General features: G+C 41.5%; 1 protein-coding gene across 1 annotated transcript in view; it reads left to right on the top strand.

Annotated features, from left to right (window-relative positions):
- FBXW8 (F-box and WD repeat domain containing 8) overlaps positions 1-19,873 on the top strand; it is a 125,497-nt gene that overhangs the window by 63,476 nt on the left and 42,148 nt on the right. Inside the window, exons 6-7 of the mRNA XM_024121090.2 lie at positions 5,951-6,147; positions 9,113-9,319. Coding sequence (XP_023976858.1) covers positions 5,951-6,147; positions 9,113-9,319 — 404 coding nt within the window. The remainder of the gene's footprint in view (positions 1-5,950; positions 6,148-9,112; positions 9,320-19,873) is intronic.

Consider the following 19,873-nt stretch of genomic DNA (forward strand, 5'->3'; position numbering starts at 1 on the left):
CCAGCGGCCATGGCTCACGGGCCCAGCCGCTCCACGGCATGTGGGATCTTCCCGGACCGGGGCACGAACCCGTGTCCCCTGCACCGGCAGGCGGATTCTCAACCACTGCGCCACCAGGGAAGCCCACCCCTGCAGTTTTGAGGTTGTAAAAGTAGCATGATATAACTATATTAAATAATAAAATGACCTTTTATAAAATTAGCTTCACTCAGGCATCCATCCTGTTAACTGCTGTGTCTGTTCCTGCTCACCTTGCCCATGTGTCTTGGGGTCAAATATCCAACCACACAGTTGCAAAGTTAAATTGCACATCTTGCAAAAGCTGCAGGATTTAATAATGTTAAAAGTGGTAAGGGGAAGAGCAGTAGAAGTGGTCATTACATGGGTAAACGTAAATGGCTTTTTTTGTTATTTCTCTTTAAAAGACAATTGCCTGCTTATGCAAAAATAATAACAATGTATGTGGGGTTTATAACATACAGTAGAAATAAAAAGTGTGGCAACAATGGCAGAGAGGCTGGGAGGGAGGAAATGGAAGTACGCTGCTTCACTGTATGTGAAGTGGTGTAATATCGCTTGAAGGTAGACTGGTAGTTACGGATGTATGCTAAAAACCTAAAGCAACAACTAAAATAAACACAAAGAGTTTTGGCTGATAAACCAACAAAGGAATTAAAATGAAATAAACACATAATTAATCCAAATACTCAGTCCAAAAGAAGGCAGAAAAAGAAGGGGAAAGGGAGCAAAGAACAAATGGGACAAATAGAAAACAAGCGGCAAAGTGGTAGATTAAACCCATCCTTACCAATAATCACATTAAAGATAAGTAGTCTAAATACCCCAGTTAAAAGCAAGATGAGTTAAATGCCATCCAAGAAACCCACTTTAGATATAAAGACACAACGCAAAGTGAAAGGACAGAAAAACACATAGCATGCTAGCACTAATGGAAAGAAAGTTGGAGTGACTATATCAATATCAAAGTGAATTTCAGAGCAAAGAACATAACACAAAGAGGGACATTTCATGGAATACAGGGTCACTTCATCAAGAGGACACAACAATCCTGAATGTTAATGCACCTAAAAGTGATCTTGGAGGACTGTGCAAACGATAGTGGAACTGATGACAAGTGAGGATCTGGCCGAGTTATACACTTAATAGCTGCAGTAGAGAAAACGGACAAAGATCGTGACACAACAGGCATTCAGAAGAGAAGGATGTGACCATTAAATGGATGGCACCTAGAATATAGTTTCTGAAAAGACCCTTCTTAGAATAACTCTGCAACCTTGTGGTAAAGGGTATTTTGTTGCATACAGTTCTGTTGGGGAAATGATGCCAACGAAACCAGTACTGGATTAGTAATGAAAAGTGTGTTTATAGATAAACTCCATGTGTGCTTCGAGTGAGCTGCGGTTGAATAACTTCCACACTTGGCAGAACACAGGTTAGTTTATGTCGATTACTCATGGAGCTCATGGTTACTTTATGCACTTGTAAGTGCAGCCGCTCATCCTGCACTTTCTAGCTAACTTCCAGCCCAGCTGCCTCACGTACCAAGTGGCTTTGGACCAGTTGTTGAACCACTCAGAGCTTCTGTTTCTTCTGTTTTGTCAAAGGAAGATAATGATGCTCTTCCCAGGATGGAAGTTAGCGCTGAAGGAGAGGAGACAAGTGATTGAACACTCAGAGGCTTCATGCAATAGTGGTTGCTTTACTGTTTTATTGTAATGTCTGCAAACAAATGCAGTGCAGGCCTATTTGGAAGAGGTACATCCTGGAATGTGCCTGTCTCCTATTTAATGTGTAGAGTCATTGACATTTTTTGCAGTGTATCTGCTTCTGAGTCAAAATGGAAAGAATTAGCTAAAATATTTGCCAGAGGAATGTGTTGTGGAGCCTTTTGCAATCTGCTTATCCCCCCAGTTTATCATAATTCTTAGAAGAGTGCACTGTGTTTTACATCTGAAGCAACATTTAACTTGAAGAAAGCTCTGCTTTTGTTTGTAATCACCTACTTAGCCTACTGACGGTTTGAAAGGCTTGCAAAGCAACCCACAAGTATTGTTTTCTTCTGACTCGCTGTATTTATTTAGTGATGAATGATACCTTATAGTAAGATCCTAAGTTCAAAGCATTTACCGTTTAAGGACAAAGTACAAGACAAGAAAAATGGGAAGAGGGATTGCAAAAAGATGAGAAGTGAAAGCTTTATTTTAGAAAGTTGTAGGAAATAGGACTGGGTCTACGGATAGGCGATAGAGAGGAAATTAGTGTCGTTAATAGATTAAGTATGCTCTATAGCATGGCAGGCACTATAGAATACATAAAAATGTAGAAATGCTTGGTCTGTCTCCAATATTTTGTGTGGTTTATCTCCTTTAATCTGCCCAACGGTCCTGTGTAATGGGTAATGTTACCTTCAGTTTTACAGATGAAAAGACAGGCTCTCAGCTTTAAGTAACTTGCCCAAGGCCTTCATCTAGCAAGCAGCGGAGCTGGATTTGAACTCAGACAACCACAGACTGTGTTATCTGCACACAGTTATTTTCAGTGATTTTTGAAAAATAAAATCAGTTGGAATTGGAACAGGACATTATCCAGCATGATGCAGAAAGTAATTATTTTCTTGAATAAATCTTTGTGGGTTAAAAGGTAGCTTAGTGGATGGGAGTGGTAAAAAGAAATTATTTGGCAAGAAAAGAATAAGTGGCCCTCCAAATACAGAAAAGTTTATATTCCTGATAGAAAAGTGTAAGTTCCTGCAGACAACTGGTTCTCAAACTTGGGCATACGTCCCAGAGTTTGCTGCCCGAGAACCTGCATTTCTAATAAGCCCCCAAGTGCTGCTGATGCTGCTTGTGCAGGGTCTACACTGGGATATCGTTGCCGTAGGCAGTTTGAGAAGGGTGGCGACACGGCCAGCGTGTGTAAGAGGGAGTCATCTGGGGAGCAGCATTCACGGGGCTGGGGAGAAGGGTCTACAGTATGTGCGTAAATCGTGGTGGTGTTTTTTTGTTTGTTTTTTTTTTGGCTGCTCCATCCATGCATCTTGCAGGATCTTAGTTCCCCGACCAGGGATTGAACCCGGGCCCCCGGCGATGGGAGCGTGGAGTCCTAACCACTGGACTGCCAGGGAATTCAAATTATTTGGCAAGAAAAGAATAAGTGGCCCTCCAAATACAGAAAAGTTTATATTCCTGATAGAAAAGTGTAAGTTCCTGCAGACAACTGGTTCTCAAACTTGGGCATACGTCCCAGAGTTTGCTGCCCGAGAACCTGCATTTCTAATAAGCCCCCAAGTGCTGCTGATGCTGCTTGTGCAGGGTCTACACTGGGATATCGTTGCCGTAGGCAGTTTGAGAAGGGTGGAGACACGGCCAGCATGTGTAAGAGGGAGTCATCTGGGGAGCAGCATTCACGGGGCTGGGGAGAATGGTCTACAGTATGTGCGTAAATCGTGGTGGTGTTTTTTTGTTTGTTTTTTTTTTGGCTGCTCCATCCACGCATCTTGCAGGATCTTAGTTCCCCGACCAGGGATTGAACCTGGGCCCCCGGCGATGGGAGCGTGGAGTCCTAACCACTGGACTGCCAGGGAATTCCCTAAATCGTGGTTTTTTTTTTTAACAAGTCTGGGATAGTCGAGCTCGTGTTTTAGACTATGCAAAATAGAACACCTCTGCTAACTGTGGCTAAAAGAAGGTGGTGGTGAGGAGGGATGTAAAATACTTATAAGAACCTCTTAGAATGTAGGTTAATGGCTGTTCTCAAATGTTGCTAGTGTCTAGGTCAGTGCCTGGCATATAAAAAGTGCTCAATAATAATTTCTTGCATGTCACTTCACCTCTTAGAATGGCTATCATCAAAGACAAGAGATAGCAAATGGTGAGGATGCGGAGAAAAGGGAACCCTCATGCGGTGTTAGTGGACATGTAAATTGGTGCAGCCGCCGTGGAGAACAGCGTGGAGTTCCCTCAGAAAGTTAACAGTAGAGCTACCACGTGATCCAGCAATTTGACTTCTGGGTATATATCTGAAAGAAATGAAATCACTATGTTGAAGAGATATCTGCACCCTCGTGTTCACTCACAATAGCCAAGACATGGAAACAGCCTAAGTGTCCATCGACAGATGAGTGGATAAAGAAGATGTGGTGTATGTGTACAGTGGAACACTACTCGGCCATAACAAGGGAGGAAATCCTGCTATTTGCAACAACATAGATGGATCTTGAGGGCATTATGCTAAGTGAGATAGGAGAAGAAAAACAAATGCTGTATGATCTCACTTATATGTGGAATCTTAAGAAAAAGAAAAACCTCATAGAAACAGATCAGAGTTGTGGTTGCCAGGGGTAGAGGAATTGGTTGAAGGTGGTCAAAAGGTACAAACTTCCAGTTATAAAATAAATAAGTTCTGGGGATGTAATGTACAGCATGATGACTATAGTTAATAATACTGTATTGTATATTTGAAAGTTGCTGAGAGAATAGATCTTAAAAGTTCTCATTATAAGGAAAAGGACGTTTGTAACTATGTGAGGTGATGTTAACTAAACTTATTGTGGTAATCATTTCACAGTATATACATATATCAAATGATTCTGTTGTACTCCTTAAGCTTATATAATGTTCTGTGTCAATTATATTTTAACAAAACTAGAAAAAAATTATTTGTTGCATAAATAGACAAATAAGAGAATGAATTAAGAACTCCATATGTTGGGCTTCCCTGGTGGCGCAGTGGTTGGGAGTCCGCCTGCCGATGCAGGGGACGCGGGTTCGTCCCCCGGTCCGGGAAGATCCCACGTGCCGCGGAGCGGCTGGGCCCGTGAGCCATGGCCACTGAGCCTGCGCGTCCGGAGCCTGTGCTCCCCAACGGGAGAAGTCACAACAGTGAGAGGCCCGCGTACCACAAAAAAAAAAAAAAAAAAAAAAAAAGAACTCCATGTGTTAAAACTACTCAGCAATTATGTCCTCCCATTCTTCTTAGATCTCTCTCATAAAAGCATTTTAAAAAAATTTATCTTTTTGGCAAGGATAATTTTGGGGAAATTTTTCAGAATATACAAGGGGATGTTACAGTAAATTTCTCTCCTACTCTTGTCCCTTTTCCCTGGTTTCTTTCCTTAGAGGCCTTAACAATTCTTAACAATTTCTTTTTCATTGTTAAGTTTCTTAAGTATCCTTCCAGGATAGTCTGTGTATACATTTATGTGTATGTGTGCGTGTACATTTTTTAAAATGCAAAAGTAACATAGCATACTATACCACTATTCTGTCCTTTTTTCATTTAATAGTATATTTTGCTGATCATTTTATATAGCTCATGTATAAGGCTGACTCTTTTAATTGCTCATTTTATTTAAATTCCAAACTATGGAGATACCATTATTTAAGTATTTCTCTATTGGTGGACATTTAGATAGCTTCCAATCTTTTGACATAATTAAAAATGTAGTAACTATCCTATATACATTTGTGATTTGGTAGATATTATCAAATTGCCTCCAGAGTTAGGTGAAATAGTTCACATTCCTATGAACAATTTAAGAGAAAGCCTGTTTCCCCATATCCTCAAAAACAAAATGTTTTATGAAATTTTTTGTCTTTGTCAATTTGATTGGTGAAAAGTAGTATCCTATTTTAGTTTTTATTTGTATTTTTCTAATTGAGTGAATTTTTATATTTTTAAAATGTTTATTTGTCAACTGCATTTCTTTTTCTGTGAACATCATAGCACACTCATGTCCTTTGCTCACTTTTCAGTTGCTTTTTTCTTATTGAATCTTAGAAAGCTCTTTATATATTAAGGAAATAGGCTCTCTGTTATATGTGATGCAGATTTATTTATCTTTAAAATTTTCTTTATGTTGCATGATTATTTTATAATTGTGCATACTAAATGAATTTAAAATTGTTACCTGAATTTTTTTTCTACATAGGATTTCTTAATATTTGGGATCTAAGGACTGGAAGGTATCCTATTCATCGTTTTGAGCATGATGCAAGAATACAAGCACTAGCCCTCAGCCAGGAAGATGCAACTGTTGCCACAGCTTCTGCTTTTGATGTCGTAATGTTATGCCCCAATGAGGAGGGATATTGGCAAATAGCTGCAGAATTTGAAGTTCAGAAACTGGTGAGCTTTTAGTCTGGTCATTTTATTTTTCATTCTTAGAATCTCTGGGTCTGATATAAACAGATAGTAATGATGTTGGCAGTGCCCATTCACTCAGGGTTTTCTGTGGGCCTCATGTCCATAAATCTCACAACAGCCTTGCAAAATAAGTAGTTTTATTTTCCTCATTTACCAAGAAGCCAATAAAGTCTTAGAGCAGTGAATTGACTTGCCCCTGATAAGAAGTTGTGATTGTGACCTCAAGGCTGACATCGGGACTGCAGTTTCTCATCATGTGGTCCTCAGCCTCCTTCTCATTAACAGGACGTTCACACCTGGAAATCTGAGATCAGGATCTGGCCTGATACATAAGTGAAGGTGAGTTCAGTGGTACCATCGCAGGCTATGTGGGAAAGAAAGTTTCCATCCTACGCTTTCTCCATCCGAAGATTTTCTCACCTGGCATTAAGGGTAAATCTTGAGTGAGTATAGATTCAAGTCAGTGTTAATCGGGTAGCCGTGTTCCATGACGTCATGTGTGAGGCTCAGTTAACCTTACTAGTTCATTACATAGAGCCTGTTTCTGAGTTCACTTGTACATGAGCCTCAACGTTTGCATGGTGGGAGATGATTTGGTGGTAAGAAGGAAGAGCTGAAATCTGTCTGTGCTGAATTTGGATTTAATTTAAAGCAAACCTGATTTTGGCAGTGGTGGGGGAGTGAACAGAAAAGCCAACGCTGAATAATGAATTGACGGCCTGACCTGGAACAAATCCTATTTCTCTCCCTTTACTCCTGGTGAAAATCTTGTTAGACATGAATAACTAAAAAGCCATGGCATCACCGCTTCACCTCTGTCAGCTGCTTGTCCCTTTAATGCTCAGCCTCTGCGGTTCTAGTGTAGTGTTCTCAAAACTGCCTGATGCTGTCTTCTTCTCTTGGGGTTTTATTAGAAAAATGTGAAAGTACCATACTTCTGTCTGTTCTCAAAACTACATAGTGCTTGTTATTTGGTTTCTGCCTAAAGAACACTGTAGATCAACAATAGCTATATGAACTCAGACGATTACTTGAGACGTGAGTCCCGTCAGAAAGTGCAAATCCGGCCTTGGCAATAAGGTGGCATCCTGGCACCGACCGGAAGCTTTCTGAAGTAGTTTACAGTTCCCAGAAAATGGCACAACCGCAGTCAGTCTGAGCCTCTTGGTCTATCACACATCCAGCATGAAGGTGAATTAAATGGCTAGACTGAGGATGTTGATTTTAGGAAAGCAAGAAGTGATTTTTAGGATGGGGGAGAGAGGAATGAAGCAGCCATTGCTGGAGGCCTGTGTTATAACGCTCTTTATGTATTGTTTCTCACCCTGGATGAGGGCTGGCCACACAATGTACTGTCTCTGGAAGAGGCAGCCCCTGGCCCGGGTTGCTGGGCCATCTTTGTCTTCCTCAGATAGGCTCCCTGAATCACAGTGGCAGTGTTCGCAGGTTTGTAATACTGGCCTAGAACAGCTGTCCTTCGCGATGGGCCCTCGGCTGGGGATGTGGGACCGCCACTCACACTGTGGGTGCTTAGGGTTAGCAGAGCCACCCAGACGTTTACTCTCTCAAGCGCTTCTGGACAGTTCTCAGGATTCAGGCCTTTGAACTCGTTTGGCTTCTTGTCAGGGACCGTGGATTTTCATAATTACATAGGTGGCTTACCTTCTGCTTGCCTTCTGCTTTTGTACTCTCAGAATTTACTCAGGGAGGTGAAAACCCGATGTAAACTGCACTCGGGGGAAGCATGCCACTTACGAACATAGGAAAGCAGATTATTCTTAAAGGCAGCTCCTCATACCCATGCAGATTAGAGAAAGTACTAGCAGTAATGCAGCCGGAGGACTGTGTGGCATAAGAATGCTTGCAGTGGCCTCCTACCCTAGGATGGCACTGAAACCAGGAGAAAGTAGATAACTCGGGTGCTTTTAACCTTTTAGCAACACATTTTTGCTATTTGCACAAATGTTAAAATGTGACTTTGGCTAATTTGGAACTGAGTGAATTTTATGTTATTTATTCAGTTTCTTGTGAAAAAATAAAAACTAACTTCTATTTTTGAAGAGTTATTCTAGCCTCGTGGTTCAGAATTTAAAAGACACGATAAGGTTTACAGTGAGAATCTCCCTTCCACCCTGTCCCACAACTCATTTCCCTCCCTGAGGGCAGCCGTTGTTAGTTAGATTTGTGCACGTACAAGACAAGCGTGTCACAGGCTTCCTCTGCTCCACCTTTACACACAGCAGCACCCTGTGAATCCTGTTACCTTGTTATTTTCCTCCCAATTTATCTTAGAGGTGACTCCGTTTGTATGAGTTTATAAAGGTTGTCTTCCTGCTTTTTTCTGTGACCACGTGGTATTCCGATACATGGATGTACTGTTAAGTTATTTACTTAGTCCCTTAGTAAGGCGTGTTTAGGGTTTTCTAGTTTTTAGCTATGACCAAATAGTGCTACAGCAAACAATGTTGTACATAGTCGTTTTGCATAAATGTGAGTTTATTTGTAAATAAATTCCTAGAAGTGACTTGCTGTGTCAGAGCATATGCACATCTGACATTGTGTTAATTGTTCCCAGATTTTGGACCAGATTACATCCCACCAACCTTAATGGGATCCACAAATGTGGTTGTCCCCCCTCCACTTCCAGCCCAATGTCTTATCAGACTAATTGATCTTTACTGATATGACAGATGAAAATGCTATCTTGGTGAATTTTTACCTTTTATTTCTCTTGTTAAGAGTGTGTTGTGTTTCTTTTACGATGAGCATCTTTTCATTTGTGTAGGAACTGTGTTTCACTTCCTGTGAACTGGCCCTTGGCCCGTCTTTTTCTGTTGGGTTGCTGGTCTTCTCATTGATGTGTAGGAGGAATTGCGTATTTTTGAGCAAGTCAGGATGAATTGTAGGTGAGACCTGAAGGATTAAAATGACTCTTATTCTTTAACAGGTTGACTACCTTGAAATAGTTCCAGATACTGGAAGGTATCCTGTGGCAGTAGCCACTGCTGGAGATCTGGTATACCTGCTAAAAGCTGAAGACTCTGCCAGAACCCTCCATTATGTCTACGGGCAGCCTGTCACATGTCTAGATGTCTCCGCCAACCAGGCTGCTTTTGGTGTGAAGAGTCTGGGATGGGTGTACGAAGGAAACAAGGTACGAAAATAGCAAGATGTGCAATTAACAAAAAAGAACATGGATTTTATTTTTTTTAAGGCAATTTAAAAATTAAAGATCTCTAATATATTTTTAAAAGATGTGTTCAGGCAATATATATCAGCCTGGTTAAAAAAAATTCAGGTAGTTCAAAATGATATAATATGATAAGTAATTGTTTTCTTTCTCTTCCCTTCCCCCAGCCCTACTCCACAAAAGAAACTATTAACAGTTTTTAGGTATCCATCTAGAAAATTTTAAGGCATATATAGGTACATTTATACACTAAAAAACATACCTTTGTTGAAATGAGATCATAGTGTACATACTGTTCTGTGCCCAACGTTTTTATTCAGTAATGTACCCTGGAGAGCATTCCATGTGCGCTCCCTCTCCCTAGAATTCCAGCGATGCTTACAACCCGTAGTCTGCTTAACCAGTCTCCTCACTAGTGGGCATTTAGGTTGCTTTCTGTTTGGGCTGTTATAGACAGTGCTACAGTGCGTGTTGCAACTTGTAAATCTCTAGGATAAATTGCTAGCAATTATGTTGCTTGGTCAGAGGGTTGATGGACATTGCCAAGTTGCCTTCTAAAAAGGTGGCATCAAAATTTACATTCTTATCCACAGTTTGTAAAAGTGCCTCTAATACTCTTTCAGCCAGAAACAAGGAGACAAGTTTTTAGTTGAAACTCTTTGCATGATGACTCAATTTTATCACTACTTAGTATTTTACCATCCTGACTGCAGGCCAAGTACTTAGCCTTAAAGCGGACTTACAGAACTCTTTCTCTTCCAGTGGAATCGGGGGAGAGGGATAAAGGTTCGTTTTGTTTTGCTTTTCCTCCAGTTTGCTGGGTCTTGACCCTGCTGGCAGTGGGTGTAACCCTGGGAAGGAACTTCTCTGAGCCAGCAGCTCCTCTGACGACGTCCTTCTCCCAAGGAAGGAGGCCCTTTTCACGTAGCAGTGTTGTGAACTGGAAAAGAGCCAGTCTCTGGATGCACACCGTCTGCGTTCCAGCTGCAGGCCTACCACCTGCTACCCTGTGTGACCTTAAACAGGTTGCTTAACCCTCATTATGCCTCAGTTCCCTCATTTGTAAAAGGGAGTTCATAATGGTACCTACTTCACAGAACTGTAGGATTAAATGAAAACATATGTGTAAAGCGTTAAGCATAGTACCTGGCGTTGGAGAGTTAACGATCACTGCGTGCTTCCTGTTCTTTCTAGCACTCAGAGTTTGAGTCTGGCCTCTGGTTGTGATTTTTACACCTTGTTTCTCCTATGCAGTCACCTGTAAGGTCAAATCTCACCTGTCTAGGTGTTCACTGGTTTTGCCACATGGATTCCAATTATATATTCTTCAACCAGGAAGATAGACAAAGCCGTAGAAAATACATGTGGCTTAGTTTAGTCTCACTGGGAGAAGAGATCCCTTTGTGCTCAAGTTGGCCTGCTTTGCTGGAGCATATTCAGCATATCTTAGCTGGAAAGTCTGTGATGATATAATTCCTGTGTTTTGTCTTCCCAGGAAGTGGGGGGAAAGGGACAGCAGTTGGTTTCCTAAGGCAGTTTCCTTTCTTGGCCTTTGAAAACACTTTCTTTTCTGATCCCTGGTGAGCTTATTTGATGAGAGGAGAGAGACTGTTTGCTTTCTAATTTTTCATCCATCATGCTTTCAAGTTTCAGTTATCGCACTTATTTCTCGAGTTCTCAGTGTAGTGAGGTGATAGTTTATTTAATCCTGGCCTGGTTTACATTTTTCATATTTTTAATAAACTTTTCATCTAACAGGTCCTATTTCTCTGACTTACCTGAGTGGATCTATTTCTGTAGTGATACAATTGCAGTGGATATATTTGAGAAACCAGTTAAAGGGATAGCTCAGCACAAGATTAGACTGGGAGCATCCTTTAGGTGTTGATGTAAGTAGGCAGTTTTTTGGATGCCTCTCAATATTTCCGACCCAATTAAAAAGCATTAATTATAAGAATTAGCTGATTCTTATGTTAATTTGATGAAAATTCATTTAAAAAAGTTTGTAGTCCCTCTAATAACTTGTTAGCCGGTAATTTTCATTGGTGTTTTAAAATTAAGAGAGGAGGGCTTCCCTGGTGGTGCAGTGGTTGAGAGTCTGCCTGCCGATGCGGGGGACACGCGTTCGTCTGCTATTTGCAACAACATAGATGGATCTTGAGGGCATTATGCTAAGTGAGATAGGAGAAGAAAAACAAATGCTGTATGATCTCACTTATATGTGGAATCTTAAGAAAAAGAAAAACCTCATAGAAACAGATCAGAGTTGTGGTTGCCAGGGGTAGAGGAATTGGTTGAAGGTGGTCAAAAGGTACAAACTTCCAGTTATAAAATAAATAAGTTCTGGGGATGTAATGTACAGCATGATGACTATAGTTAATAATACTGTATTGTATATTTGAAAGTTGCTGAGAGAATAGATCTTAAAAGTTCTCATTATAAGGAAAAGGACGTTTGTAACTATGTGAGGTGATGTTAACTAAACTTATTGTGGTAATCATTTCACAGTATATACATATATCAAATGATTCTGTTGTACTCCTTAAGCTTATATAATGTTCTGTGTCAATTATATTTTAGCAAAACTAGACAAAAATTATTTGTTGCATAAATAGACAAATAAGAGAATGAATTAAGAACTCCATATGTTGGGCTTCCCTGGTGGCGCAGTGGTTGGGAGTCCGCCTGCCGATGCAGGGGACGCGGGTTCGTCCCCCGGTCCGGGAAGATCCCACGTGCCGGTGGTGCAGTGGTTAAGAATCTGCCTGCCAATGCAGGGGACACGGGTTCGAGCCCTGGTCTGGAAAGATCCCACATGCCGTGGAGCAGCTATACCCACGTGCCACTACTGAAGCCTGCGCGTCTAGAAACCATGCTCCACAACAAGAAAAGCCACAGCAGTGAGAAGCCCACGCACTGCAACGAAGAGTAGCCCCCACTCTCCGCAACTAGAGAAAGCCCTTGCACAGCAACGAAGACCCAACGCAGCTGAAAATAAATAAATAAATAAATAAATAAAAAGATGACAGCTAAGAGAGAAAGAGGTATATTTATTGCTAACGGTAAGAAAATGCTTATTTTCTTATCACAATTAGAGCTTCTCACAACGAACTCCCGTCACAATAAACAAGCAAAAGAAGAACACATACGAAACATCTTCTTCCCTGACACCCAGGGGCAGCCTCTGACCACGCTAGGCCCGCAGACATCAGTCCCCGGCTCTGGCTGTTGGAACCTAAGCCTGTTGTCTTCTTACTGCTTGGGGGTGTCAAGGTCTACCTTAAGCTGATTAATAAAATAAAAATCTTCCTACAGCGTTGGCTGTAATTAAGTTACACGAGGTGGTGTTATGTAGAGACTACCAGCCTGTAAACCCAGACATCCGGTCCTGGTTCTGTGCTTCCCAAGGTGAGCCCCCCACCTTCCCGGGCCTCCAATCTTCGTAGGACACACGAGGAGACTAAGCCAGAGGCCCTCCGAGGCCCTGGTTCCAGCAGTCACGCAGGTGCCCAAGGACTGACAAAGGCCCCCTGCACGTGCTACCCTGAATTTAGTTGCACTTACCTAGCTACTCTCTGCCCCCAAATTCTACTTTACTCAAACTTCCCACTGCTACCTGCCAAGCCCCCACATACTCACTGGCACAGGGTCAGTGAATGGACATCCCGGCAAGCGGCACCTAACATGGTCATGGCATGGGGACAAGCTTTGCTACTCCAACTGCCCTCTTCAGGCTTCAAGTCAAAGATGACTAGGGGCATTGGTCTCCGGTGATCCTAGGGCGCCCTCATGTCTGGTGCTTGTCCTCACGTAACAAGAAGAGCTGTGGGGTTTTTGACATGCTGGCCATTTTCTCTTTCTCTTGATACTGTTTCCCATGGTTTAAATCAAAGCTGGAGGTGATTCCATCTCCGCAGTGACTCACTTCCCTCAGAAATGTTTGAGTTTAATCAAATTGCATTCACCACTCATCTGTGCTTAACCACTTTTTATCTACTGGAACTTTCTGTGCCAACAAAGTAGAAGCAGGCCATTATGCATTCGCATAGACCCTACTTCTTTCCCTCTCTTAACACAAAGCTTGCTAACCTATAAATTTCCAGAATTACCTTCAATTCTGAGGTGAACTTAATCCTATCCACCTACTGTGTATAATGATTTATCACTGAAAATGGCTATCCTTGATATCAGATGCTCAGTTACCTTTTCTATTTCTTTCAGAACTGTCAGGTTGTGCCATTCAGACTCATGATTTTGTGCAATTCACGTGCTCGAAAACATTTTATCATATGGCTCAATGTTAAGGTTAGGACCTGGAACTGTTATGTCCCTGGAAGAAACAAGCAAGGAAATGACATCTGCAACAACACAAAGACCCCACATGAGAAAATGTCCAGCAACGTGGTGGACCCGGGTTACTAAGCTCCTCTCTCGCCACAAATGATGGGAAAGGCTTGGAGTGGGGAAGCAGATGGGCAGGTGGGGGGACACCTTCTTAAAAACAGGGATGAGCTGGTATGAAAGTGAAGAATACTCTGACCGCACACTGAAATTGGGAACCCAGCTATGTGAACAGAGGAAGAACTGCCAAGCCTGGCGCTGGAGTGTGGGTGTTTGCAGCCACAAGTGGCCTGAGGACAGGAGACAATGCCCAAGGCCCAGGCCAGCTGGGGAGTCCAAGAGATGTCCCTCCAGAAAGGTGTGCCTGCAGAGGGCTACAGACTCGGAGTAAAGTTTACCCAAAGTAAAACCACCCCAAGAAGGAGCTGCACAGAAAATGATCTGTCTCTAACCCTGGGAACAGTAGAGAGGGAGAAAAAGCACATTTTCAACGCAGCTCAACTTCCTAATGTTCTTGTTCCCCAAATGTAATCTGAATTTAATCCTGGGAGAGTTATGAGAAAGATCAGATCGACAGGCAGTCCATAGAACAGCCAGCCTGAACTTTTTGCAGTTGTCAACATCTGCCATATGATCTAGCAACCCGATTCCTGGGCATATATTTGGAGAAAACTCTAATTCAAAAAGATACATGCACCCCTATGTTCATAGCAGCACTATGTACAATAGCCAAGACATGGAAGCAACCTAAATGTCCAACGACAGATGAATGGATAAAGATGTGGCACATATACACAATGGAATACTACTCAGACATAAGAAACAATGAAATAATGCCATTTGCAGCAACATGGATACAATTAGAGATTATCATACTAAGTGAACTAAATCAGATAAACACAAATATCATATGCTATCGCTTATATGTATAATCTAAAATACTTCACAAATGAACTTATTCACAAAACAGAAACAAACTCACAGACATAGAAAACAAACTTACGGTTACCACAGGGGAAAGGCGGTGAGGGAGGGATAAATTAGGAGTTTGGGATTAGCAGATACAAACCACTATATATAAAATAGATAAATAGAATCTAAAAAAGAGTGGATATATGTATATGTATAACAGATTCACTTTGCTATACACCTGAAACTAATGCAACATTGTAAATCAACTATACCCCAATACAAATTTTTTAAAAATTCAACATTCTAAACAAACAAACAAAAAGATAAATAACAAGGTCCTACTGTTAGGACAGGGAACTATATTCAATATCCTGTAATAACCCATAAAGGAAAAGAATACCAAAAAGAACATATATATATATATATATCTGAATCACTTTGCTGTACACTTGAAACTAACACAACAGTGTAAATCAACTATACTTCAATAAAAGTTTTTTTAAAAAGGGGGAAACCCCCCCATACACACACACACACACACACACACACACACACACACACACACACAAAGTATGAAAAGCCTGTAGAACAGAGTGAGAAGGTCCAACACAGTTTTAATAAGATTCATATAGAAGAGGGAATAGGACACAAGCAATATTTGAATAGGTAATGGCTATGAAATTATCAGAAATTATGAAAGATGCCAATACCTAAATTTTAGATGCCCACTGAATCTCAAGTAGAATGACTAGAAAGAAATTTACACTAAACATGTAATAAAGAATCTGCAGAGCCCTAAGCAAAGAGAAGCTCTCAAAGCAGACAGGGAGAGGAGACAGACCACCCTACAGGAGAAGCAATTAGACTGACTTCCCAAAAGCAATACTAGAAAACAAAAAATGTGGAATCACAGCTTCAATGCACTGAGAGAAAATAAGTGTCAGACAACTCTATGCCTAGTACTTTCTAGAACAAGAGTACATAAAAATACATTAGGATGACAGAAACTAAGAAAGTTCATCCCAAAAGAAATAATATAGACAAGGAAATTCTAAAGGATGAGCTTCAGACAAAAGAAAAATGATAATCATGGGAAGTCTGAGATGCAAAGGAACTGGCAAATTTCTGGGATAAATATGAATATAAATAAACACTAAATGTATATAAAAATAATAATACAATTCGGGCTGTATCCTCTGAAAAGGCCTAGAAAAAATGGCCAATGCAGTATCAGTGAATATCTCCAGCTCTGAGATTATGGTACTGAAATACAAATTTCTAACCTAAGGAAACCAAAATTTATTGGAAAAATGGGACAGGAAATGTACAAGATGAACATACCATCTTGTCACACCCAAGAGCAAGGAAGCTCTACAGGAGCATGACAGACAAGGACATGCCAAAATGACTTGGCAGCCAAGCCAACTAGAAGAGGCCCCTACTAGATAAGGATGGGACAACTTAAGCTTCAATAAAAATCAAAATTGCAATGAATTAAAACGCATCAAATATGTTTAAACGTGTAAGTTTATAATGACACTAAAAAAAATATCGGTGGCTCCTAATAAACCATGCCTTCCTGTATTCATGTCCCCTGAGCTCCCCTCACACACTAACCCTCAGCTGTGTGACTTCCTTAACCAACAGGGCATTAGCAAGTGTGATGCAAACAGAGGCACAGCCAGCAGAGGGGAGCTTGTCCTTTAGAATGCTCCCTCCTCAATGCCCGAGCCGTGTACAAATAAAAAGGTTAGCTACCACCCGAAGGAACACTGGGGTGGGCTGGGGGTGGGGGTGGGGGGGTGGAGATGAACCACCAGCCCACGCCGTTCTACCACCTCAGCTGATGCACCAGACGTATAAGTGATGTCCTCTTGGACTTCCAGCCCCAGTCAAGCCTCCAGATGGTGACAGGAACATGAATGACCTCTGGAGAAACCAGCAGAAGAACTGCCAGTGGCCCAGCCCAAACTGCACAACTGTGAGCAAATAAACGCTTGTTGTTTTAAGCCACTAGGTTCTGGGCTCTTGGTCGCAGCAGCCAAGGAAAACGGAAACAAACACCTTTGTAATTCACTATCCAAAGAAAAAAGTTGGGTTGTTCTTAGCATTTATGTGGAGCCAAAGTAGCAGAATTAACAAATTAACAGAAAACTCTAAAGCACAACATTCTACTCCTGACTACACTGGCAGTCTCCTAGCTCTTGAAAAAAAGGCTAGGAGTGTCCTATATTTATTGTTTATTATTTGGAACTGATTGCCCATAGGTGGTAGTCTTCTATAATAGTTGTCTTACCTATGTCTCACCTTTAGCAACGATGCCATAGGCTGGCAACTCCAGTATTTGGCCAGTTCAGCAGTAAATCATATAAATTACAAACCACATGTATTTTAAGAGGAAATGGAAAAATAAATAGTAATTCTAAATTCGCTCCCTTGGTAAATTATGTCATTTTCAAGTTTCAAATAACAAAATGAGTCCCAGAACCATGAGTAAATAGACAGCAACCCAGCAGCCAGGAAAGGAACAGACAAAGCCAGAAGCCGACAAGCAGACCCAGAGATAAACCTTTGAAAATTAAAGAAAAAAGACTAACAGGGCAAAAGCAACAATCTACCCTCCTTTCCCCAAATGGAGAAAGACAAGCTAGTATAAGATATGTTCCTAATTGCCAGGCGGCTTCTCTTCCTGGACCTCCTCCTCCTCGAGTTGCTGGCTTGTCCCTGAAGCCCCAGCCTACAGGACGCAGGGACGAGCGGGGCTCTCTGAAGAGAGGGCCAGAGGGCCCACAGGGTCACAGCCCCTAACCTACAACTACATGTTGTCTAGATGTGGTCTAGAACTCAGAATTGTTGCATTTTAGAAAGACAATAATGGTGAATAAACAAACAAATATTTCTGTGGACAAACCTACAAAGTCATATTAATTGGCTTTTTTTCCCTTTAATTCTGTAAATAGCCTCATATCATTCAGGTCTGATTTTGGCACCAAATACGTAAAAACTTCAGCACCAAATATGGAAAAAGTTTCAGAACTTCTGAATTTCTGAAGTTACTTTTGGACAGCTCATTCTTAAATCTCTGGGAAAACCAAACAAAATATTAATGAGAAAGATTAATACCTTTTACATATAAAAGGTATGAATAAAAATACTAATAGCTGGGGCTTCCCTGGTGGCGCAGAGGTTGAGAGTCCGCCTGCCGATGCGGGGGACACGGGTTCGTGCCCCGGTCCGGGAAGATCCCACATGCCGCGGAGCGGCTGGGCCCGTGAGCCATGGCCGCTGAGCCTGCGCGTCCGGAGCCTGTGCTCCGCGACGGGAGAGGCCGCAACAGTGAGAGGCCCATGTACCGCAAGACAAAACAAAACAAAACATAAAATTAAGAGTGGAAGTAAATTTGCTATAAGAATGTGTTTAAGTACCTCTTTGAAATCTGACAGTAGCATTTAGTCATGCAAATATTTTGTGAGTGAGTACACCACCAAACCTTCAAACACTTGTGTGGGTGGATGGGTTGTTGTTAGTAGTGCTGGTGATAACTCTGCATTGAGATGCTTTTCCAACATGAACGCCACCCACTTGAACGTGAGGGGGAAGCCAGGCTTTAACTGTGAAACTTCGCTTATTTTTGCAGAGGTAGGACTTTTATCTGATTATGTTTAATGTATTTTCTTCTTCCTCAGAAAAACCAGCATTTCTGTGTGAATTAAGCCATGTAATGGGTGGCTCTGTGAGATGTTAGTAGCATCCTGCCATCCCATAATGTACTGTCATAATTCTTAAGTCTTAGGTGCAGGCTCTGTGTCACCTTGCTTGTGAGCTCCACGCTTTGGTCCTGTCAGTCTCCATCCGGCCTGGCAGCACGTTTTACTAGGTTGGTATGAGACGGGGGGCAGTAGAGTTTGCCTGGAGCTGTGTCCACGTGAGGGTTTGCGTCTGTGCCTCTGGGCCTGTATGTTTAGGAGTCCGATGGAGGCTTTATGAGAACACAGAGTCTGGTTTATCTTCCTTCGTACCTGATACAGAACTGGGGGTTAGCTAGAGTCCACTGTTGATTAACTGCGATAAAAGCAGACATGAAGTTCAAATGTTGGTAATAGAATTTTAGTCAGGAACTGAAATTTCCCTGACCTGTAGGAGTATTTCAGCAGTGTTACTTTTGTTTACTTGGAGAATGTCTTTACACCATATGATGATCACATTAGCATTTTATAGGCACCACGGCTGTCTGAGCATCAGTAATAATGGTTCAGACTCATCCATTCCCATATCTACTAGCCAGCCTGTATGTATGTATCACAGAGAGTTACAGAGCACCAGTCGTGTCCTGGCATCGGAGCATTAAAACAACATTGTGCACAGATTTCAGCAGATGGGTATTTGTCAAGTAACTTAGCTCTGTTAGTAAACATACTTAGTTTTCTAAGGAAGTGAAACCAAGTAACTTAGCCGAAATTTATCCCTTTAATCTTAAGAAAAGGCTTGTGAATAGAGCTGGTTCAGGCGTTTCCAGCTCTGGTAGGAAGGCTCAGAGAAAGCGTTAGTGCTCGGGTACATTAGGGGCCACGCTTGGGTTTGCCAGCATGTTCTTTCTTTGGCCAAGTAAAGTTGTAGGAAAAAAAAAGGCTATTATCTATTTGCACTCTTTCTTAAAAGAGCAGATCTTTAAACATCTTAAAAAAAAAAAAAGAAAGTATTTTTTGACTAGGTAATGCGTTCACCTGATTCAGAAATCAGAAGACATGAAAGGGAGGGTGTGCGGTGGCATGACTCCTTCCCACTCTTTTCAACCCGCCGCCCAGTTTCTCTTCCTGGAGCAGCTAAATCAGTGTTGCCAGTGTCTTGCGCATCCTTCCAGAGATGTTTTATGCATATGTAAGCAAATTGTCCATACGTGCGCTCAATCCCCTCTTTCTAAAAAATGTAAATAGCAAAATACTCCTTTTTTGTCCTGCATCTTTTTTGTGCAACAGAATCTCTTAGAGATCATTTCATCATTTCTTATAACATAATAAAGAACTTCCTGGTAGGTTTTTTTATTTTTTGCAATTTTATGATATTGCACCTTAAGTAATTCTGCGACCCTGCCCCCTGTTGATGGTTGTTAGCTTGCTCCCAGTCTTTTGCTATTGTGAACAACACTTGGTCCACATGAATGTATTTGTAGGATTAGTTCCTCAAATTAGTTCCTCAAATTAGTTCCTCAAAAGACTTGCTGGGTCAGAGGGCGCTGTGCCTTCATGATTTTGATAGCTGTTGCCC

Source organism: Physeter macrocephalus, chromosome 19 (assembly GCF_002837175.3).
Source record: "Physeter macrocephalus isolate SW-GA chromosome 19, ASM283717v5, whole genome shotgun sequence".
NCBI classification, from domain to species: domain Eukaryota; kingdom Metazoa; phylum Chordata; class Mammalia; order Artiodactyla; family Physeteridae; genus Physeter; species Physeter macrocephalus.